The sequence below is a fragment of the Podarcis pityusensis genome (genome assembly GCF_964106645.2).
Source record: "Podarcis pityusensis genome assembly, chromosome: 2".
Classification (NCBI taxonomy): domain Eukaryota; kingdom Metazoa; phylum Chordata; class Lepidosauria; order Squamata; family Lacertidae; genus Podarcis; species Podarcis pityusensis.
The window spans coordinates 63096995-63121990 of NC_138029.1; the positions used below are offsets into that span (position 1 = coordinate 63096995).

The 24996-nt window shown below is 42.5% G+C and overlaps 1 protein-coding gene across 4 annotated transcripts in view; it reads right to left on the bottom strand.

Annotated features, from left to right (window-relative positions):
• The window catches only part of FLT4 (fms related receptor tyrosine kinase 4), an 88271-nt gene that overhangs the window by 38123 nt on the left and 25152 nt on the right, over positions 1 to 24996 (bottom strand). For all 4 annotated transcript variants that reach the window (XM_080991274.1, XM_080991273.1, XM_080991272.1 and 1 more), the window contains exons 2-9: positions 19701 to 19797; positions 15395 to 15669; positions 8354 to 8466; positions 6816 to 6978; positions 5446 to 5585; positions 3901 to 4072; positions 2842 to 2959; positions 1223 to 1377 (exon numbers count right to left, since the gene is read on the bottom strand). In XM_080991274.1, coding sequence (XP_080847400.1) covers positions 1223 to 1377; positions 2842 to 2959; positions 3901 to 4072; positions 5446 to 5585; positions 6816 to 6978; positions 8354 to 8466; positions 15395 to 15669; positions 19701 to 19797 — 1233 coding nt within the window. The remainder of the gene's footprint in view (positions 1 to 1222; positions 1378 to 2841; positions 2960 to 3900; positions 4073 to 5445; positions 5586 to 6815; positions 6979 to 8353; positions 8467 to 15394; positions 15670 to 19700; positions 19798 to 24996) is intronic.

Here is a 24996-nt window from a genome sequence, read left to right on the forward strand (position 1 = left end):
ACTGACATCATGGAGTCAGAAGACTACAGATCCTTTGGTAGCCCGACTGAGACCCCCCCCCCCCCAATTTTACTCCTCATACCCCTCCCACATTTCACTCTTCTATGTGCTGCTATTGAGGGCCAAATACAGGGGTCAGTAACCTTTTTCAGCCGTGGGCCGGTCCACCATCCCTCAGACCATGTGGTGGGCTGGACTATATTTTGATTTTAAAAAATGAACGAATTCCCATGCCCCACAAATAACCCAGAGATACATTTTAAATAAAAGGACACATTCTACTCGTGTAAAAACACGCTGATTCCCAGACCATCCGCGCGCCGGATTGAGAAGGCAATTGGGCCGCATCCGGCCCCCAGGCCTTAGGTTGCCTACCCTTGGCCAAATACAATGTGACCCAGACTAGTGGTGCTGAATCCATACAAAGCAGAGAAGGGCGGGGAGGGGGGATTTAATGTGCAGGATGGGGGGGGGAGAAGTGAAATTGTTTTTCCCACCTCCAAATTACCTTTTAGCCTTTCCTTGGCAATGGTAACAAAGCCCCAATGAAAGAGAACTTTGTTTAGAATGCAGTGTCAGTGGGGGTGGGAAGATGGGGGTGGGAGAAGATTTCAGTTTCTCCCACCTGCCTGCACTAAACTTTTTTATATAGGGATTTTTGTGGCAATTAAATCCTAATACATGGATCTGCTGCCATTATGTGCAGTCGGAAACGGTAATTGAACAGAGGGTCCCCCCATTCCAAACCTGACACTCTTTCCTTGCCCTACTCATCATATTATATTTTATTTTTTTATTTAAAAAAATTGACCCAGAGGCATTCATTTTATAACTTTCTGATCTGAAAGGACAGAGAAGTCCCAGAGGGGGAAGGATAACACAAACCGATAAGGAGTCATTCTAGATGCAATGTCATCCTCATTGTTCAGCCTTGTGTGGGGAGAAGAAGGGTTCCAGCCCTTTTGCCCTTGCCATGTTCCCAGACAGAGCCAGCTCCCCTCTTGCCAATGACAGCTCCCCTCCCATTGTGAATAGGATGCACATGGGGCCAATTTGGACTGGGGCGGGGGGGGGGGGCAAAGGATGAAGAGGACTTCATCCTCTATAGCACGGACTTGTTAAAATAAACAGCCACACAAGGCCAAATGACATCAGGTACAAACATCTGTCGAACTGCACAGGGTTTCAGGACATTCCTCTCCCATTAGTCCAACCTCCTTACCATTGACCACCAGCTGGAGACTAATGCTCTTCTCCAGTCCAGCCGGCCCGTTCTTCAGAACCAACGTGTAGGAGCCAGAGTTCTGCTCTGCCACATCCTTGATCTGCAGGGAATATTGAGACTGCCTGTTGGAAATTAACCTTCCATCCTTAAACCTGGGCAGAAGCAGAGAGAGAAAGAGAGAGGTGTATGTGTGTGTGGATTAGCACGTTCCTCCCAAAAGGCAGTCACAGGGCTTCAGTCCATGTCAGGAGGCACTTCCTCAAAGGGAGATCTCTCACGAATTCCTCCCCTTCTGCTTGCTGCGTTTTCTAGCCAAAGGGAAAACACTGACAACCACCCAAGGCAAAATTCAGATGTATAAAATGCAGGGGAAATTAGGTTTGCAATGTAATGTCAAATTACTTAATTTGCATTTCTCAAAACAATACAAGATCCCAAAACACAGCTTTTCCTCAAAATCCACACTTCTCCAAATTTTGCAATGCATTATCAAACCAAAGAATGTTTTTTAAAAATGTATATGCAAGGGTAAATATGTGCATTTAAAAATACATACGTTAGTGAAGATAACATCCAAAAATGTTACCGAAAATCACTTGCAAAATTATGTTTAATAGGTAAAATTGCATACAAAAATGTACATATGAGAAGTGCATACTAAAATTCTGATAAATTTTCATGAGAAATTTTTTTAAAATTGTAAACTGAAATGGAAGTATGGAGAACTGACTGTGAGATTGGAAAAAAAGGGGGGGGAAGGAGAGAAATTTAAAATGACAGGCGTGTCCTGCCCTTATGAAGTGACACTTCACTGCCTTGTGGCATCTTGCAAAAGTGCCATTTATGGCAAGTCATTGCTACATAGCTGAGCAAGGGGCTGAAGTGAAGGGCTTATACTACTTATAATTTTACACACAGCACAAGCTGATATGACAGAATGAAGTGAGAGATGAAATCCACTTCCCTAACTCCGCTTTCCTTGCTATCGTGTCACCAGCTGGCTGATCAGAATGAGATCAGGATATATGTGGCACCCCCAGGGAGCTCAGCTATCATCCCCTCTGACTGGGACTGAGGTGCAAGTCTAGACCCAAACACTTGCCACCTCAGTACCAGATTCCACGACTTTCCCTTAGTCAGGAGGGCCTCGGCTTTCTGAAAGTGTTAACAGGTGTTTACATAGCCACAGGGAATGTGAGACAGCACTTGAGTGTGGGTGGAGAACATTTGTGTGTTTGTGTGGCGTGCGTTTGCCAACAAAGCGAATGATGAGAAAGATTGTTTCTCCCTGCCTCTAACGTCTGCCAGAACTCTGGAGAAAAGACGAGGAAGAATTTTTATGTCTCCAGTGAAAAGAATAGCCTGCTTTGCTATACAATGTTAAAATGCTGGGTAATGAGTCAAGCTTAAGAATCACAGAAGTCAAGAAGAATCGCTCAGGTTTTGAAACAGACCTCCAAATCAGAACCCTCAAGCCGTGTGGGAGGGCAGTGTCACTCCTCTCACAAAATCGATTTCAGCAAGACAGGGGCCTTTCTCCTCCTCTTTTCCCCTTCTCTACAAAGGTCAACCCTGAAGACTGCTAAGCCTATATGCTAAGAGGGGGAGTGCATTACCACTGGAACTCAGGCTGGGGGTAGGCAACCACTTTCACCGGCAGCTTCGCCATTTCATCTCCTGCTGTTGCTTCAATCACTGGACCCTTCCTCCACTCCACATTGATGAAGGGTTTCTCTGTGAAAACCAGATAGATAAGAGAGAAGAAGAAAGCAGGGTGAAAGCTGTGAGATGACCATGCTGGAGCTACAGCAGAGATTAGATAGCATTAATCCATACACATTGTAGAAGTATGCACTGCTTGGAAATAAACATCACGTATGCACAGATGCCCATTAGATACTGAATCTGTGTATCCCTGAATTTGTGCAGACATGAGAACAGTTGTTCACACTGATTCACAGTTTGCTCCGTGAAGGTACAGGGACCTGTCTTTCTTAAACGTTGACAATGCTACCATGCCTTATCCTGCAAATAACCTTGCATTGGATGGAGATTTTAACTAACACTTACCGCTACTTTTGCCAGGACTTTTCAGCTCAAGTAAAAGTTTTCTTTGTATGGGTGGTGGTTAGTTTATAGTTACTACCTATAGAATGACATAGGCATAAGGAGGGCAAGTGGAGAGTTTCAGCTGCTATAAAAAAGGCAGTCCTTGGAGAGAGAAAAAGGGAACATCTGTTCTGACATCTCAGTGATAATATGGAGTTTGGTATCAGTACTGGTTACCACCATGACTTAACTCAGAATCATGTCAGCTTACTCCTGGGAACATATCATTTGCTGTTGTTTAGCAGGAGCATTGGATCTTTGCTCTGTCATGCCATAATCCTAGAGAACATGGTGTGTCACATAATAATCTCTCTCTTTCTTACACACTTACACACACACTTACACACACACACACACACACACACACACACACACGTGTTTTCATATGGCAGGGAACAGAGGACAAAAGGTCAGTCTTCACAGGAAGTTTTCCACTGCTTCCTTTATCTTATCTGATCTTCTCCACTGTTTCACAAAGGACACCAGCTGCCTTTAAACTGTTTGCCACCATGCTAACACACCAGAAGACCTACAAGGTTTTCTTATCCTGAGTTAATGGTTTTTACCATGTACGATGACATCTATGCTCTCCTTCAAGTCTTGCTCCCCATTGCTAGCCTTGCATGTATATTTTCCCAGGTCTTGTAGGCTCACATTTTGGATGATCAGGATGCTAGAAAGTTCAGTGTGTGTCTGCTGGGAGCGCCTCTCAGGCAGTTCTGTGACTTTCCGGTTCATCTGCCAGAAGAAGGCAACAGAAGGAAAGGAATAAACATATAAGATATTAGGAAATATTAGGATGCCCTCCCCACTGCAGCAGGCTTCCCCAACCTGGTGCCCTCCTGGTACTTTGGACTACTCACATCAACCCCAGCCAGAATGCAAACAGTCAGGGATGTTGGAAGTTGTAGTCAAACAATACCCAGAGGGCACCAGGTTGGCGAAGGCTGATTTTAAAAGGGGGTGACAGAGTAGTCAAAAGCCTAATCCCAGCTGGTAAAGTAAAATTGTATCTGGGCTAAACCACATCAACTTGCAGGCAGAGCTCAGATGATTGAATGTTCCTTCATACAAGAGAATTCTTTGTATATAGGGAAACCACCATTTCAAGGAGAGTTTTTGGCTAAAAAGTTTTCCCCTGACATGTTAGCTTGCTGTGTGGAGGGATATTTTGTGCATGCATAGAAGAACTTCCAGACATATGAGGTGTTGCACAACTGTGTGGATGTGAAGTGTGAACACCTTTGCAAACACATATAACTCCCAGATAAGGAGTCAAGAAGAAAAAGGAGTGATGAAGACAAGCATAGGTAAGTCTACAAGGTGGGTCAATATGGGAGCAAAGACTTTCACTGTGACTTGGAGGAGGCAAGTCTCTTTTCTCTGTCCCCCTAACTTGCTTCCCCAAAGAAACTCCTGCACAGGAGCCTCCCTCTACATCTTTCTTGGTAAACCTTTGATCTCATTTAGCCTGCTCAGCAAAATGTTCCAGAAATGTTGGGGATGGAGCCTACGGGGACAGTGACCTTTGGGGCAGGGCTGGCATACACGTCTTTCTCTACACCCATTCTTTTAAACATATGAGTAGGGCTGTTGTGACACAGAAAGCTGCCTTTCACCGAGTTAGAACCATTGCTTCCTCCAGCTCAGTACTGTCTACACTGACTGACAGTATCTCTCCAGGGTTTCAGGCAGGGGGCAATTCACAGCCCTACCTAGAGATGCCATGGATCTTCTGCATGCACAGCAGATGCTGTGCCAGAGAGCTGCAGCCCATCCCAGCAGTGATGGAGGTGTCAGGGATATTGTGAACGCAAACATACCCCAAACTGGATTGAATTGGCATGTACTCGGGAAGGCATTGCTATTTCATTTTTTCTCTGCAGGGAGCAAATTTAGGGGGAAAGGAAGGCTGCAAGTAACAAGGCAGAGAGTACAAGGAACATCAGATGTGACTATACCAGTGTAATTAGGTTTGTCAACTATGCATGAATTGGAGTGTGTGTGTGTGTGTGTGTGTTCCACTTCCACTCCATGGATCCAAAATTAAAAGTAGTGCACACAAACCATTCATAGAAGCAAAAACTGAATAAGATAATGTCAATTCCTACCTGTTTCGCAGGGTAATCCCACTGGAAATCAACTCCCGAATTAAACTCAGCCCATACTGTACAGTTGAGATATAGTTTTTCTCCCACTAGAAGCTCCATGGCTTTCCTTGGAAACAACTGGATGTCATAAAGTTCATTCCCTGGTGTAAAAGTAAGGCAACTACTTAAACAAATACAGTTTTTCCTTGGGGGGGGGGAAACAGAACTCTTGCTACAAAATTGTAACAAATTTATAAAAAATAAAATCAAACCACACAACACAGGCTCATTGGTCTAACCCCTCACCATATATTTGCTTAATTCTGTAGCCATTTGTCTGTGTTATCAAACTACTGTGGTTCTGGATGGTCAAACCCCCTACCTTAAAGTTTGTTGATTACTTCCTTATTCAACTGTCAATTGACATCCTACAGAATATAGCAAGATATATGAAGGGAATAGGAATGAGGGTGTGCCATATCAAAAAGTGCAGTTTGAACAAGGAATATGTGGCCATTTGAAGGGGTAATGATGACTGCCATTGTAGATAGCACAGATAGAATGTGAGGGTTTATTTGCACCCAGACATTGCTTATTTTGCTTCCTTATTTTTAAACTTTCATTTCATTTCACGTCATCCTACCTTATTCTGAAATGTTCTCTGATGCCACAGGTTGCCTGTTCCCAAGACTGTGAATGTACGTGTGTTTTGGTTTTTAATATGTAAGATTTAGCATTTTCACAATTGTACTTAGGCACAAACATGCATCTATCAGACTTACGGGCGGGGCGAGGTCATGTTGGAGTAGCAGCACCTCAGACAGCTCTGCAGTGACTACTTGTTCTGATAATGGCTGAAACCCATCCAAGTCTCCTACCTTTGACTTGGTTGCCAGGTTCTGCCCTCACTGAGATGGATGGAGAAGTTTAAAGGGACATGCCTGTTCCTGGAGTGATACACTACTCAGCCAATGCCTATCCACATCTAGTGGCATCTTGACCAGGCATGGAAACTAATAAGCCCTTAAGAGTAAGGGCAGTTGTGCTGCCGTTGGGGCCTATGGCTCAGAGGGAACTGGAGGCGATTGTCTGGGTGATTAGGTCCAGAACTAGTGCCTGGAGCCTTCCTCACCTTCTAAATCAATCCCTCAATTATGGCTTGAAGTCATGGGCATGACAATTGAGGCTGTTTGTTGATGATGTAGCAGGCAAACCAGAGGCATCTATAATACAAAACAAGCCTTCTGGTCATAGCAGGTTTCATAATCACATTACAAAGGGACTGCAGCAAGAATGGCTGGAAGCCTCATGTGTGAAAAATGGTTGTCGTACTGCCTGAGCACTTTTAAGAGGTTGATTGTCACAGTGACTGACTCTGTTCCAAAATTCACCTGCAATGTGGACAAGGAAGAAACTTGATTTGCGGGGCTTCATATCAATGAAAGTTTCGCACTCAACAAACAAGGAGTCCTTGATCAGGTGAGTGGGGACCAGCATTCCTTTTTTGTTGTCCCAAAGAATGTTCTTCCCGTCTGGATATATGGGAGAGGTTGTCTAGAAACAGATAAAATATTTTTAAAGAGACGTGCAGGGTGATATCATTACTGCTGCATCCTCCATTTCTTTGAATTGCTATTCAAGACCAGTTCCAATATTTCACACCTGACGGAGTGGGGAAATCCCTCCAAACTTATAGACAGCTTTCTGTTACAGTATGTGACCCTGTGGGGTTTTTTTTGTGGGGGGTGGGGAGGTTGTGGCCTTTTTCTACTGACACCCCCAACATAAATCCAAATGCACTTCCAATGAAGCTTTGGTCATGCGACTGTTGCGATTCTAGGAGAGGAAGAGGCAAGAAAAATGGCTGAGAGGACAGCTTGCCCAAAGAGTGAAGGAGACTGAACTACATGGCTAGAAACACAAGGCATGAATTTACGACACTGGTGAGGTTACACTGTGCACAGGCTGCCATTTCCCTCAGATACGGAAATTGGTTCTGGCCTCCCAGGACTAATGTTTCTCTTTGCATTTCATGAGAAGTGTAAATACAGCAGCAGATGAAGCAGTGTGCTGGTCCTTTCCATAGTTTCCCATGACTCTTATAGGATTTCAAGCATTGTTAAGAACTGGGAAACCCCTTAAAAGATTGCAGCTTATGCATTTTAGCAAAGGGCTGCTTCACATACTATATTTGGGTGTGCACCAAATAGGTTTTGAAACTATAAAATGTAAGCAAAGATGTATTTTCAAAAACATGCATCATACAGGTACAAACATGAGGGGCTATGATTGGATGCATCTCCCAGAAAAGTGTATACTTGGTGGAACAATGCATGTGAAATGGTTCTCACAGCCTGCAGAAAGTGGAGCACGATCCCCCAGAAAAGGAGAACTGCATAAATTGATGCTGGTGTGCCAGAAAATGAAGCCTTAGAGAGAACTGAATATATATATGAAACATTTTCCTCCCCTCCCTAGGAGTGCCACTTCCTTCTCCAGATTATAATATATTATAATGCTGGAGTATCTCTTCAGAGAAGATCATTAACACTGTAGAGTAGGAATGGGTAATCTGTAATGTTGTTGGGACTGCAGTTCTCATCCTCCCCCTGACCATTCGCCATACTGGCTGGAGCTGATGAGAGTTGGAGGGCGGCAGGTTTCCCATCCCTGTTTCAGAGCAATCTGAAGGGACTCTGAAATCAACAGTGCAAGGGAATCCAAAATGGGGGGACCACAACTGTTACCGGGAAACATCCACAGGGGTTACATCCAGGGATTTCATCCAGATTTGCAAGGACAACACCTTTAGTGGGTTTCTTTCTTTTTTGTTTTTCTTTCACACATACACACCCCAGGTGTTTTCTCTGTTCCCCTTCAGACTGAAATAAGGCAGATTCCTGAGTCATCCCACAGGGAGATTTCTTACCGAGAGCAAAGTGATGTTAAGGTCTGGAATAGATACCAGGCATGGGACCCAGATATTCTCCTTCTTGTAGATAAGAAGAGCCTCTGGTTTATTGATAAATGGCCGCTCATAATCTGAGAATGAAAGAAGAGCCGCAGAATTGGAGAAAACAAGGAAAATATAGTTATTTTTTCCCCTTGCTGCTTAAAAAAAAAAAAAAGTTAGCTAAAATCTGCAGGACATTGTACTGAGTCAGTTACAAATATGAGATGGGAAATGTATGAACAGTCTTATTGTGCAAATCTATACATGCCTACTCAAAAATAAGCACCACTTAGTTCAGTGGTAGTTACTCCCAGGCAAAAAGGGTATAGGATTACAAACTTAGGTTACCAGTTCATTTAATCAACAGCAGCAACAACAACAACAACGAAAGGGCACCAGAAAGCAAAGGGAATCATAGTAAACTTTAGGAAACTGCCTATGTTTCCATTAACTCAGGCAGCAGACCTGTGTGTAGCTATAATATGTTTAGCTGTTTTTGTTAATTTAGGTTGTCTGCTTAATTCTTATTTTGAATTCAGTGCTCTGTGCTAGTATGTTCTAGTAATCACTTCAGATGTGAGTTATAATGGACAGAGTGCTTGATTTGAAAGGGGGAGATCTGGATTCAAATCTCTGCTCAACCGAAGTGTCTGTTGCAGAATAACCTATACAGGGTTTTTGAGAGGACAGAATAGGACAGCCCCATATATACCTTTCTGAGCCCCTCAGAGAAAGGACAGGATGGAAATTAGTTAAGTACAATTCTGAATATGGGTACTACTGCTAATCTCTTCAGCATGAATAATGCCTTTTCCCAATCTTTTTAGCTTCATAACTCAGCAATTTTCATGCCCCGACTTGCAGAACAATAACATGAGTCAGGAAAGTAGGCCAACTGCCTTTCATGTCTGTTTTGTCAATCCAATTTATCAGCAGCCAAGCTTAGAATGCTCCTGCTTATTGTCTTTCTTGACATTAAGAGAAAACTGTTTTCCCCACAGAAGCATTCAAGAAATTTTTATTGCTCCTTTCTTTTTCAGCATATTTGGAATTAATAGATTATCCTGCAGTGTAGAATTTTAGAAAAGGGAATAAGGGGGCGGAGGGAGCAAGCCATACGATAGCTCAACGGCAACTTGGATTTCATGCGGCCAGATTTCCTTACAGAATTCCTGTAGTTAAGGCTAATCTATACAAATCCATTGTTGTGGCCATGAGTTTAGCATAGTAGAAACAACAAAACCCCTATTCCCCAAATTCCAATTAAAAAACCACGAATTCAAATGCTAAAATGAAGACACAAAGAAAGCTTCAGAGAACCTTCTCCACATGCGTGGAGAGGCTGGCAATCTTCTTTAACCCACACAGTCATATCCAGTGTCAATGTGGACTCCAGATTCCAACTCTGGATTTAAAAGGCAGAAGAAAAAATGGACGGTGGGTTTTTTAAAATGTCTGTCACTCACGGGCTACAGTGAAGCTCCCCACCTACGCATGACAACTGTGTGGGCGTCCATGAGGTGCTCTAGCATTGCCCCTAAAGGCAGAGAGAGTGCTGGACTCAGGCCTCAGACCCTTTTAAGGTCCTAGCTGCTATCATCATTATATTCTCATAGAGATGAGGAGAATTAATTATCTACTCCCATCCTACTAAAATACCCAGGAAGTACCTGTGAATGGTATTTGGGCTACCTATTTATTGGCTAACACAAACAAAATAATGTCATGGAACAATTTGGAATGGAAGATCTCTATTTTCTGCTGCAGAGAACCATAAAGGGATTGTTTCAGTTTACTTGGTATCTTGATTTGTTTTCATTGTACCATATACAGTATTTTAAATCAGTGAATATTAGAAACTGTATGATTTTGGTGTTTTAATTTGATTGTACTGGGTCTGTCATAGTATAATAAAACTTGTTGTAGTGGTTGGTTATATCCTCTCTCTCTCTCACTCACTCACACACAGGAAAAATGGTAATTTGTCTGAATATTTTTTAAATGGCTGTTGAGTATGTAGGAACATAGGAAACTGCCTTATATAACACGTCAGACCATTGGTCTACCTAGCTCAATAAGCTGATCTTCTACCCCCTGAGCCACAACCCTTAAATGTAGAGATAAAACAAGTATAAACTTGGTAGCAAGCACTTGGAGGAAGGCACTTCTTGCCTTTGTAACAATGACATCCTTGAGAAGTTGGAGAAAGGAAGGGAAATTTAAGGTTAGGGTTAGGGTTAGAGACATGATGCAAATTGCGGAAGCTCTCTTAGGAGGTCAGTGACAATAAATGTACCATTGCCCATCCCTTTGACAACTCAGATATCAGACCACAGTTTATGTACTTATTACATTTATAACCTTCAACTAAGAAGCTCAGGCCAGCATACGCTGGTCTTCCTGCCCCTCTTCTTATCCTCACAACAACCTTGTGAGGGAGGTTAGGTTGAGAGATAGCAGCTGGCTCAAGACTATACGTATAATGAATGAGGTTTTGAACTCAGGTCTTCCTGAACCTAGTCTGACATTCTAACCATGCTGCCTCGCACTGTTCTTCAGAAGTTTGTAACATATACACACATCTCCAACTTAGGCCCCCATTATGCTAGCAAAGAGCAAGCTAGCTCTAAACTGAGAGAAGAAACCCATTTCACCATCCTACAATCGCAGCACGAGGTCATGATTGAGACATATTTTCATGGGCAGTGTTGTACATCAGCTTCTTTCCTGCTAAGTGCTCCTGACTAGAGGTTTTGGATTTTATTCCATCCCTGTGTTTTTATATAAATATTCCTCCAGGATGTATTTGAAGAACAGCCACAGATGTTCATAGCAAAGACCAAGGGCAGATTAGATTAAGAGAGAACTAACATTCATGAGGGGAAATTCCTGCCAAACTTCTAATGCCTCTGGCTATTGTTATTTTGAGTTTGTTATCGGAGAATGATTTATTTTAAAATACCAGCAACAGTTGCTCAGCTGGCAAACCACAGGGGCTCACTATTAATTGCCCATATTATATTTAGACTGGATTCTGAATATCCAAAGTCCATAATCTACACTAATATCCACCTAACCCAAAAGCAATTGCAATTCCTCTTTGAACACTGACTCCCTGGTTTCTAAGTATTTGAAGGGTGGACAGTTATGGGGGGGCGGGACACATGTAACTTCGTGGGGGACATGCTTAGGAGAAAGAAATGATGTATGCATGTATTTATGCACATGAGAAGAAGCAATGATGAACGTTATTATGGAGGAGAAAGCTAAAGTGTGGCTTTGAGTTTGGGGGCTGAGGTGTGGGGCAAGGACTGGGGGCCAGTGCTGAATGAAGACCCTGTCCATCAGCTTATCGCATCTTATAATTTCAAACATCTGAGGGCCAATTCACCTACTGCTGGAATGGCATCAGGACCACTTCTGCATTCCTGGTTCCCATGGTGCTCCATGTTTTAACATTCATACAGAGGGGGTCACCTGAGTACCAACACCATTGCCTTCCTCTGAGGTCAATGATGCTGGCAAGGAAAGTTGGTCTGAGCAGCATGGGAGCCTACCATGTGGTTGTGATTCCCAGCACATTTTGGTCAGATATTCTCATCCCAAAGTATAGCAAAAATTAAGACCACCCATGAATGGATTGTTGTGCAAAAGTAAAATCAAATAAGTGTCAATAAGCTGTATTAATATACTGTTGTTTACTTTATCAAGAAAAGCAGCATTGTGGGTGGGGAATTTGGAGAAGAGACCAGGCAAGGCTTAGGGTTTTTTTTCCTTCTCGCTCATTCCTTCTTTGTTCCAAATTGCCCATGCAGGCACTTTCTATCTCCTTCTCTTTGCAGTTCCAAATGCAAGTTTGCCGGGGGAACAGGCAATTCAAAGTGTGCAGGGGGAAAGAAGTTAGGAGAGTGATTTGGAGTGGAGAAGTGACAGAGAATGCACAGGTTTCACTTATAATGAAGCTGGGCAAACTGTTGGCCCTCTAAATGTTCATAGAATCATAGAGATGGAAGAGACAAGGGCCATCGAGTCCAACCTCCTGCCAAGCAGGAAACACCATCAGAGCACTCCTGACATATGGTTGTCAAGCCTCTGCTTAAAGACCTCCAAAGAAGGAGACTCCACTACACTCCTTGGCAGCAAATTCCACTGTCGAACAGCTCTTACTGTCAGGAAGTTCTTCCCATGCTGGCTGAGTCTGATGGGAGTTGGAGTCCAACAACATCCTGAGGGCTACAGGTTCCCCACCCTGCCTAGTGACATCACAGATGACATGCATCTTCTTGTTGATAATTGTAATGACCACAACTATAGAACTAGAAGTGGCCTGAACTATGTGCCAGGGTAACCAGTATGGAAAGTGCCAGTGATACTTATGTGAGTATTTCTTGCAAGTAAAAGTCCATGTCATTCCATTATAAAATATAATTTCACAAAGGCCCTCAGCCAAGACTCTTAAGAAAATAAGGTGAGGCAGAACACCAGTGGCAAAGTCAGTCACCAATTCAGATGTTATGTTCTGCTTTAATTTCTCATTACTGCTTGTACAGGCAGATTTTTGGCACCAAGATGAAATCGTAATACTGCATTGTCATTTTTTCTGGTGCTTGCCAATTTGTGTTGAAACAGATAGATATGACCAGCTCACCACAGCACTCTGCACAGCACATGCTTGCTCTTCACTTAGCCACCACAAACCAGATGAATGCATTTTTTGTGCTTTAGAATTATTATATCTCATTTTGAAACTCATCCCCAAGTTTACTAGGTAGATGGCAGATCAATCCAAACATGCAATCCACTGCCCTAGAGTGGAAGATGTGCCTCTTCATTTGGCGTGGGTGGGGGTGGGAGAGCAAACTCTAGTCCACCCACTGGTTCCCCACTGCACTCACTAAAAGCAGTGGGTGGTAGTCAGTGTAAAGGGATATTCCTGTGTGGGGCAGGGGTGAGGGGTCTAATCTGGACCTCTCTGCTGAACCAGTCAAGAGCTAGCACAGCAAAACCTGTCTGGGTATTAGGATTGCTCCTTCAAGTTACACTTTTGATCATACAAACAGAGTTGGTGAATGGGGATGAAAGGTTAGGATTTGTTTTTTGGATAAGTGGAATGCTTTAGAAAGTGTTCTCAGAATCCTACAGCATCTGTGTTTTAAAGAAATCTAGATAATTAATATGTCCTCACAGTCACAAAAATCACAAAGCACTAGTGAGGTCTATATGAACAAGAGAGTCTAGATTTTTTACCCCTAGTGCACAATCTTTCCTAATTTTAATCTAAAATTATGCTTGACTGATAGGACATACTCAACGGATAATTTTAACACTTTTAAAAGCAGAAAATGTAGCACATCATGACTTCATTAACTGGCAAAAATCTAGGGAGTTTGGAAGATCCAGCTATATCACACACAAATTATGATTCAGGTGCCAGAGGCAAAACAGTATGTGATTGGGGAAAAGAGAATCTCTGCCTCCTACACCCTCTCTGACTCCAGCACTACAGTTTTTCATCCTTCTCTGCTTCAGTTTTATTCAAAACAGCTCCTGCGTTTCACCCTTCCCTTCCAAACAATTGATTTAATTTCTCTCTTTAAAAAAACAACAACAAAAAAAACCTAGACAAGGCCACTGCTGTGGTTCTAGGGTGCCATTGAACTAAAAATTCCTGCATTCCAGCCTGACAGAAACATTCACCCCAGGCACCAGTGTAATTGAATCCCCTAGTCAGAGCCTATAATCAGAAATCCCACACAAGAGGATGAATACTGATTTGTTCTCAGCAGAAGACTTGACACCCCTCTTCAACTCCCCTGGATTTAATCATCGTTATGCGGATGAGAGAGGAAACCAGAATACAGAGAAGCATTTGCTGACGTGAAGGATGACCAGGTGCTAGAGATGGGTGGTGGGAGGAACCTTTGCCACCTCAGAACTGGTGGGGATGGGGAAACATCCAATTTCTCTTACAGATTCCTCTATATACTCTGGGGTTCCCCCTTCTTATTATTCAATTATTTATTTCATTCCATTTATGAATCACTAGAACAACTCAAAGTGATTTCACCATAGAAACCTAAACAATAAAAACTATTTCATGTATGTCCTCAGCCTCTATCACTTTGTGCTGTGCACCCCCACCATTCCTTATGCCCAGGGCATAGGCAACATCTGAATAGTCTAGAGCAGTCTTCCCCAACCAGGTGCCCTCTCAATGTCTTCTACACAATAAATCAATAAACACGGTGTGTCTGCATAGGCAGCATGGAGTTTCAGTCATGATGTAGAATTCCTGCTCTCTACTGAAAATAGAAGGACATACTTTCAGGTAAACATACACACAGTTTTGCTGCAAATAGGTTGGATAGCTGCAATACCGCCATGCAAATATATGGCACAAAAAAGAAAAGGGGGAAAAAAAGAATTAGGTCTCCAAATGCATGTTTAGGTTAAAAGTGGGTTCCCTGGGTCTGAAGCTACTGACCTAGATAACAGAGAAGCCTTACCAGCATGGTGTAGGAACTCAGTATCAACGCTGCAAATTGACTGCCATGCCATGATAGAGTACCGTATTTTTCGCTCTATAGCACGCACCCAACCATAACACGCACATAGTTTTTAGAGGAGGAAAATCCGTAGGCATGCCACCCGTAGGCATTCCCTCTATAACACGCACAGACATTTCCCTTTACTTTTTAGGAGGAAAAAAGTGAGTGTTATGGTGCAAAAAATACGGTAAGTCAGGATAGAGGCAGGCAGGGAAAATTGCACATGGGCACATCAATCTTACATCATTTGAAACTGTGATAACCTTTCCCTTTCAGAGGACAGTGTAACCTCTGTCTCTTCACAATGATTTTAACTCCAAGTAGCTTTTCCTTAAGCAACCTGCTATGTAATACAGAGTTTCAACAATATATATATATTTTCTTTTAAGGCTGTAATGCAGTTTGGCCAATAAGTTCTTCCACCTGGAGTTCAATCTGTTTTGGCTGTGCAGGTCTTTTACCCTCTTACCTCTCACAAATACATAGGTGCTGACTGCAGTGGTGCCCTCGATTTTGGCATTGATGTACTTGTAGTAACAGCGGTAGTAGCCCGTGTCGTTAGCCTGAGTCCCTGTCAGTGTCAAGACCTTGCAGTAGGGCTTTGTGTCAGTGCCCTCACAATCCTCTTCCTTGACTGTTTGGACACCGTCGAGACTCACCAACACCACTGAATCGCTCTCCTTCCCAATCTGGACGGTGTCCTCTTGGCCTCCAGGCCACGACCACTCCAGGGGGTGCTGCCCTCTTCACCAGAACAAAAGGAATAACAGAAGCAGAATTATATGTGTTACTATGGCCTTCTATAATAGGTATGGCATTCTAAAATTCCTTTACTACTCCATTTCTAATGTCCGCATTGCAAATTTAGGGATTCAGCTGCATTCCTCCTCTAATACAGAATCATAGAATCCACAAGATAGATGTGGATTGTGGCTTAAATGTCGCATGTACCCTGCTTTCCAAATCAGCGGTAGGAGCACACTGGATGAAGAGTAAATAGGAATGTGTACACAGCCTAAGTGTGACAACTTCTCACCTGTGAAGAAAGCTTGACCCTTTCTATCTAGCACACTAAGCATGTAGAAGTGAGAAATATTTCGTGTATGATTCTCAGCATTTATTATTCTTATTTATTACTATAAAAACAGCATATATATGGTTGTTGTTGTTTTCCAAAAAGTGTCACAAATGTAATGCCACCATGGAGAGAATTGCAGAGTTGCAAGATGTCTCATTGCTTTGCAAGCTTCTCCACATTCCAGCACTTCCAGGGTTAAGCCTGTCTCCCAACTTAGAGCTGGAGAAGGAGGGTGGGCCTGCCCTTGCAGTTGTACTGGACCTTGAAGGTGGGTGAGCATTCCCAAAGTACAGCGAGATGTCACAGGCAAGGCCCACTCATCATCTGAGAGGAAGAGGGAAAGTGGTGGTCACTACATTTGTCTGATTACGAAGGCTGACAGTCCTTGTGTCATCCAACTCACAGAAGTATCCCAGTTAAAGGCTCCCAGCTTCTAGAGATGCTGATAGTTTGGAAAACTGACAATCCACAACAGCAAAATTCTTCCAGGCACTTTTGCAAGGCAGGCCCATCCTGTTATTTCATGCCACTAATTATATTTGGCTACTGCTTATCTTTGTTGGACTCTCTCTGTGTGTGTTCATATTCCCTCTTTTCTATTGTGGCAATTACAAGACTCCACTGTACAGTCACATTATCAAACTGCAGATAGCAGAAGTTCACACTTCTGTCTGAATGCTGACTGATTAGGTACTTGCTTTATCCATGTTGTACAAAGCAAGGCCTGGTAGTACCAGCTTCTTATGCATCTCTTATTGGAGCTCAGCTGTCAGTTTCCATATGCTCTACTTCTCAGTTCTTGAATAAGAATTGCATGCATCTTTTATATCCTCTCTATAATGAAGCTGCCCAAGGCATGTTTATGTAGGAATTTGTTTTAAATCTTTTTGTTTAATCTAGGGATGCTTGTGAAGTTATCCTCATATGAATTTCTCCAGAGATTTTTCTCCAGGGTTCCAAATTACCTAATCATGTTGGCAGAGCTGCACTGATGAGTTAGTGATTAATTTTCTGGGGTTTTTTCCCTGGACTTTCAATGGCTGTGCATTGTTACAGTTTTCACTTCAACATAACCCCCTGCCCCGTTTATTAGTTGCCAATGTGCAGACACTGATGAAATCATACCACAAAAAGGAATCCTGATGTGACTACCTGAACACATCCAGATTCCTTTTTGCACTGTGGTTTTATCAATGCTCATGTGCCTATATATTCATAGTTGAAACCACAGAACAAAAAGCCTGATGCAAGTATACAATCGCATCAAGACTCCTTTTCATGCTGTAGTGTAATCAATGCACATGTAAGTTTCTTCACATCAATAACTAGCACAGGACAGTTTGGAGATATACGGTACCCCAAAGATCACAGAAAGCTGAACATGCTCAAGTTATGAAACTAATTTGTATAAATTCTCCAAGTAAAAGTGTGAGGCATGTGGAGTGGAATCAAGGTCAGGATGATAACAAAACAGAATGGGGAATATCCAGTCATTCTGGATTCAACGTTTGGACAGGAACTAGCAGTTGGTGCACTGTGCATATTCTACTGCTACTTAGTAAACGAAAACCAGTATCATATTACATGTGCAAACAGGCAAAAACTTCAGAGGTTTGCAGAGAAAGTTGGGATGGTTAAGATAAGTTTAAATGCTGCTCACAAGCAGCAGCCAGAACATTCTTCTTTGAGTTACAACATGGACAAACAAATCTATCTCCAATTCTCCAGTGAAATCTGAGGAGAGTGTTTGCTTCATACTCATTTGAAATAATTATGTTTTATTTCAGAAATCTCCTACTGGCTCCCCCACGGCCGACATGTTGCGTATTTCTGCATTTCAACTCCCCCGGCTCTCACTAATGTGAACCATGTCCATTCAGGATGGTCTATGATCCAGAGGAGAGACTCTGAGGCACAGCTGGGCAAGATTAAAGACGTCTGAACAAGTAGGAATTTGATTCAAATTAAGCAGCTGTTGCAGGGAGAAGGTAGTGGAGATGATGGTACTAGGTAAGTAAGAATGATATGGTAAATCTCCTTCTTGGTGAAACCATTTTGCCCACAAGGCTATTTTCCCCATGTGCCCTAGAGCTTGACATCATATACAACATTTAGATGTGGAGCAAGTAAAGAGATGCAGCTCCCTACTGAAAGCACTGTTTGCAGGCAGCACTGACCAACTGTGTCCACACACCCCTGAGCCATTGTCCTCGCTGTTTGCTTTCAAATCACCCAGACAGAACAAGCAGGGTTTGCAGGGATCTTGGTCTGTGGGGTTGAGGCACCAGAGACTGAACTTCTACATGCAATGCATGAGCTCTACCACTGAGCTATGGCTCTTCCACATCATTGAAAGTTAATGAAAAATGTGGGAGCCGAACTTTGGGGGAGGTAAGTGTTGGTGGGGAGGATAGCCATGCTACTGATGAAGGATATGGGCCCCATTCTTTTCCAGATCTGTTGACCAGCTTTAAGTTGCATTGAATATGTGGTCTGGAAGCAGGAGATAGGAATACTTCCTTCCTGCTGTTTTCATCCTAGCATGAGGCGGGTTTCTGGTCACATCCCCCTTGAGATTTAAAGATGAGCTGGCTCAAAACAGAGTTAACTGCTATTTGGGAAGATTCCCTTGGATAACTCAAAGAACAGATCAGCCTCTTTGCTTTGGCAAGGGCAGCTTTGCACATAAGAGCTCAGACTGGAAATAAGACACTTTCCTGCTCCCTGTAAGCCTCTGTCAGATAAATAAAGATATAACCTTAGCATAGTTGCTGCTCTGTCCTTGGGAGGAGGCAATGAAGGAAGGGTTTTACCCAACAGGCTTAGGATAAGGGCATATGTGCAAAAAGTTAAGTGGGTACATAGTAGGTTGGAGATGTGCACTCAACCATACTAAATTATGCTACATTTTTCAAGGTGCAGATCAGGGTTTCCTGGGGAAGAAAAGAACAGGCAACACAGGCTTTAGGTAGAAGGAATCTGTGGAAAGTGCAGCTACATGACCACAATGCCTGTGCATGCTTGAACGGGCACTAATTTTTAGGTCCTGGCTGCATGGTTGCCTGCCACAGCAAAGACCTACAAACCTAATTCCTGTTCCTTCCAAGTAAACTGCTGGAAAGCCTGCAGTACTAAGATGGGATTGCTCTTTGTCATGATTACACACTTTTAAAAGCCCTTTTCATTTCCTAAGTGAATTGCTATGTGGGCTGTTCAAGACTCTTTCAGCATGCAGAGTGAGTTGCAATGTTCTTTGGCACTCAGCCATCAATAATATATGCCCTCGAACTTGCTTTTATTGTTGCTTTTTTAAATTTTGGAGCTCAGGTGAAAATAATACTAATTCCATGCATTTTCTTGAAAGCGTACTAAAATCCATTGGTCAAATATTACTATAAGCCCTCAAGTGTCTGTAATCAGTAAATGTGGAGGTTGTGATCATAATGTATAGCGTTCCCCCTGATTTTATAATAGGCTATGATTGACAGTTCTTGGCTGCCCTGACCCAGAATTCCCCTATCACAAATGGAGAGCCACAATTCTGTCCCAAGTATTCATAACCAGTCAACTTAAGTTCAGCTTTTCCACCAGTCCAGAAACCAGAAAGAGGTTTCCCACTGAGTGTCTTTGAAAGGTCTTTCAGAATCTTTGGCACAACAGCTGGCAACTGTGAAAGGCACTGTTCTTTTAATCTTACCTGCAAGTAATATTCAGTGTGTCCTTAGCGTTGATCACGTATTCTTCTTCTGTGATGCTGAGCGTGGGTGGGGTCATAGAATAGCCACTCACTAGATCTAGGGAGAGAAAGAAACAAGTTTATAGTACAGAACAACAGTCACTCATTATTATCTACTCTAGTAGTTCTATCAATCATCCATCAATCATCCAATACATTTGATATTTCAAGTTTCACTAATTTTTTTAAATTCACTTTTGTATGTGTTTTTATATTGTTGTTTTATAGGTTTTAAGTTGTGCTTTTGTTTCAATGTTGTAATTATACATTGTTCTTTTTTAGGGCTTATCAACACTTACCTTTGGCCAAACTGCGGGAGGCAGTGGAAGACAGGAGTGCCTGGCATGCTCTGGTCCATGGGGTCACGAAGAGTCGGACATGACTAAACGACTAAACAACAACTACACACTTACCTTTGGCCCTGCTATTTCCAGGCACAGGTCCACACTTAAAAGCTCAGTTTCTGCGTGTTTTGTTTCTGTTTTTGGCCCCAAACTAGAGAAGGGATGGCCTGGAAAAAACCTGGAAAACCAGGTTTCCCCCCTGTTTTTTCCCAAACTGAAAAAAATGGCTTTGGGGGGAAAAAGGAGGGGGGGAACTGGTCCCCTCCCCCCAATTTTTCTTCCCCACCCCAGGCCTTCCCATCTCTACCCCAAACCTCCTCTTTAGTGCTCAACTGGAGCAAATGTCCATTTGGATTGTCATTTGCTCTGACTGAGCTTTTAAGAGTGGGAGGGGGAAACTGCAAAGCAAAAAAAAAAAAAAAAAAAAAAAAAAAGGTGCTCAGACACAGAGCTTTAAAGTGCAGATTGTGTCTGGAAAGAGCAGCGGAAAGGTAAGTGTGGATAAGCCCTTAGGCTGCACAAAACTTAAAGAGGTGGTTTTTTAAAAAAATTGTTTTATAAATAGAAAATAAATTAACATTGGAGGAAACACTTAGTAGTAGTATATCAAGATTTGCTTCACGAGTTTCAGTCTACTGGTTACAGGCATCCTGCAAAAGCAGGAAAGATCTGTCACCTTAAATTCACACATTCTCTTTTACAAAAGGAGAAAATATCTGTAAGCACTTGAACTTATGTTGATTCATATCCCAGTAACACTTTTGACTGCTACTTTAATGAATGAGTTAAGCAGTGCAATATCCCCTTACAGTATTAATAAATGATAAGAAATAAATTACACTTCGAACATCTATGTACATGGTACTTTATAAGTAAAACAGTATTTGTTTTTCAGAAACACCATGGCCAGATGAACTTAAAATATTTGCATTCCTTGGCCACTGCATCCTATATGCTTACAACAACAGTGGGAGGCTGAGGGGGAGGGCAATCAAATCAGGAAGAGAAAGGGCATGTTCCCCCAGGCTAAATTAGAATCTGGGAAAGCAGGTAAGAGGAATACCAGGGAATCAGAAGAGAGAAGGCATTTGGGGAGCAATTTCCCATAGGCGGCTGAGAAACGTGCAGGGCAGCACCCAGGTCATTAGAATGACCTGTCCAAAACCTAGTTTTGTGTAGACATCCTTGCTCCTTTTAATTGTTTTACACTTCCTTCCTGCCAAGAAGCCACACAGACTGTGGTCATTTGACTAGGTATATCTTTAGAAACTGGGCTGGCATCAGCAGTCTCGAGCTTCTATCTTTGCCGGACATGCTTGTCTCCCAACCATGCTTTTCCTGTAGTAGCGGCCAGAGTAATAGGAGTAATAATGGGAGCGACAGGAGCCACAGCAGCAATACAGAATGGCAGGATGGGGGTGGATCCCTCACATCCCACTCTCAAGTTTCTTACTGTGGCTTTCCCCCTGCCCCACTTTGCTCACAAAATTTAGAATCATGATTTCTAAAGTGTGCAGAAACTTCCAGAAGGAAGGGTGGCGGTGGAGGGAACACGCATCACCCTATTGCTATGGTCCGAAACTCTTGGGCTATATTTTAGACAAATTTTGGGGCATGCTCAGATTCCTTCCATTTAGAAAACTTTACAGCAGTTGACAAGGACCCAGATGCAACAAGTGGAAGTTATAGCACCTCCACTGTTTATTTCCCACAGTGGGCATAGGTAGATCCAGAGGGGCCAATGAATGGTCTGAAAGCACATGATGCTCGGCAGATCTGAGTCACATCAGCGCTCTGATAGGTCAACCGTCGGCCTTGGCATACAAGTACCTGGACACTTGTCAGATACACAGTTGTGCTGGTAACATAGCTTCTACAGAGGCCTAGTCTTAGGTGGTGAACATTTGACTACTTAGAGGTCAAAACAGTAGAGAAAGCTTTGGTCAGTGCATTCAGCTCAGGAAGTGTCCTTAAGCACTAGGAGCCAATACTTGTCATAGGTGGATGAGTTTCTGACGTCTAGTTTTCGGAGGTTCTTTCCCCTGTGGAAAACGTTCACTGTGCAAAACTATCGAGGTAGCATCCTTCATGGTAGCTTCCAAAAAAGCAAAACATGTAAAGAAAAGCAAGAATAGACCCTCAGTGGTGCACTTAGCACATGGCCACTCAGCAACAACCAATGAACTGCAATAAGATAATAATGAGATGGAGAACCAGAGCAAGACTCAGAATCCATGTACATCACGCACAAGGCTGCATGTGAGTGTGTAAGGTGGCGAGATGAAAGATAATGTGGCTGGAGAAGGTACTGGGCTGAGAGGTCTGTCCCTATATACATGCATTTTTCCACCACTAAGTTTAAAAGGAATCAGGGTCACGGTTACAAATTTTTATTGCCTTCTGCTTTTTGAAGTCCTTCTGGCTTTCATTTTCACTATGTTAGTTAAGAGGAAGGGCTTTAATTTTTTTTAAATGGTTAACTTGTGTGTTTCATTCCTCAATTAAAGCCACACCCAAATCCAGCCCCTGACACTCCAGTGGAGTTAGTGGCCTGAACTATTAGGCCCTGAAGCTAAAAGCAAGAGGAACGCACTGCTCAGTTGAGCAAGCGTAGTCTTGGCTCCTAGTATCTGGAGGCTTTGTTCTGTCTGCCAAGCTACACATCTAATTTTCAGTATTGTGGATCTTTGAGCTTTGTGAGCATTCTGACATGTGCACGCAACTCCTGCATTCACAATTCCCACCTCATTTCAATGTGAAGATGACTATGGCCATGTGCAATGAGGATGTACATGGAGTATTACCCCTCTCTCACAGAAGTAAATGCAGAACACCGCGTACATCAGAAACTCTCTTAGTGCAGACCCAGGTCATTGAGCCAGGTCGAGTTTCCGCAGCCACCACCTGCCATGAATTACTGTGGGCAGGACTTGGCAGCAACAGCAGAAGATATGTTCTATGTTTATGATAATATTTTATTCTCTTGTTAATTATGATGTTTTAAATGTACATTTTATATTCGACTTCCTTTAGTAATGCTTTCTTTTGAAATGGTTAAGGTTTTTTGTGTGAACTTTGCTGTGCTAAATGTGTTTTCTGTAGTTGACCTCCCTAGCAATGTTTTATGCTGAAATCTTTAAAATAATATTTTAGTTTCCTGTTAATTATGTCACTTTTAATGTATACTTTATATTTGACTTTCTTTAGTAATATTTATTCTGGATGGTTTTATTTGATGTTTTAATGTGTTATAAACCGCTTTGGGATTTTTCTGTAAAAATATAAAGCGGTATAGAAATGAAATGAAAAATAAATATTAATAATATATGCATATATGTAGAAGTAGCTGGAGTGGGAAGTTGGTTGTGATGCAGCGTACATGAAACACCTCCCCAGTCTTTTCTCAGGCAAGGGTACATTTTGAGGTGCAGAATGGGGATTCAGTCCTTGTGAACATAAATAAATAATTCCCTCCATAGGAAAGCCTGGGGTGCTCATGCAAAACATCTTTATGAACATGAACAAGTCTATGTGGCTTGAGCACATGTAATCCATGCTTGGCTGCTCACAAAACTAGATCCTTTCCCTGGACATGAAGATTCCTAGTTCAAGTCCTGCATCCCTGACATTCAGATGGAATTGCAAATGGAAGATGGAAACCTGTTCTAAGCTTGCAGCGCAGGATGAAAGAAAACAGAATGACTGAGTGGGAGAAAGGGAAGAGGTACAGTTAGAAAGGGTTAAGCATCCTTTTTCTCCCTGAAGCTATCACTTAACAAAACAGTTAGACTGAAAAGACAGATGGGTGGGGAAAACATTTGGATGTTGTACAAAAAATGTGTTCTGTGTTAATGAAAATAAATGAAAGCATTTTTGTGAAATCCCATGAAAATATAACCATTTTGAAACAAAAATAATTCTGATCTGTCCTGAATACAAATCTTTATATCCAATTTACTGCTGGACATATCTGCCTCCAGTATAAATTCTGGGCTCCAGATGGCTAGACACTATTGACACAGGAACAATTTCACTTTCCTTCAGTACATGTTTAGAGGTGTCCTGAGGAGAATCATAACAGGCATTGAAATCAGTGTACTAAGGGCTTGAGGACACCCCCACACACACATTGAAGCAGGACATGATCACTATATAATGAGAGACCTCCTTGCCTCTAAAACATGGGTCACTGCAGCTGCATCCTAAACAAACTTACTGAGATACAAGCCCCATTACTTCTGGGTAAACATTGATTGCATTCAATGTGTGTGTGTATTAGGAAGGTAATTGGTTCTGAAGGATGACAGCTCTAAGTGTTGTGGGTTAAGTACCCTCTAGAAACATATGTGAAATGTCTTGCTTTCTCATATTTAAGGCACAACACCACCTAGCTTTGCACACTAAACCCTTCTCTATGCTTCCACAAATTTTGCTGCTGGGGCTTCTTTGTTGGTGCTCTCAAAGAGCAGAGCCACATCAGCAGGAAGATGGGGAAACTGCAGATGTAACTGTGTCACTCATGGCTCTCTTGCGAAACAGCTCTCCTCCTTACGAATGCTGGGATTTATTTATTTATCTAACACATTGTTAGAAACAACGTCCCTGCCAGCAACTAACCCATGTTGCTTCCTTTAGGTAAAGGCAAAACATGCAAACAATGGTTGGGGCAGAGATAGGTGCTCCTCTGTTCTGCTCATGAGAACTGATCAGAGGGCTGGGCACAAATATTGTCCCGTGGAACTGGGTGGAGGATACAAGGAAGGATGCAAAATAACAAAAACTGAAGACACCTCTCTTAGCTTTATGACCTGTTAGGCAACATCACTATACTAGGGTTGCAGGGGGTGGGAGGGGGGAGAGAAAGAAAATGTACAGTCTGTGCAGGTTTAGGTTCTGGGATTCCTGCAGATGTA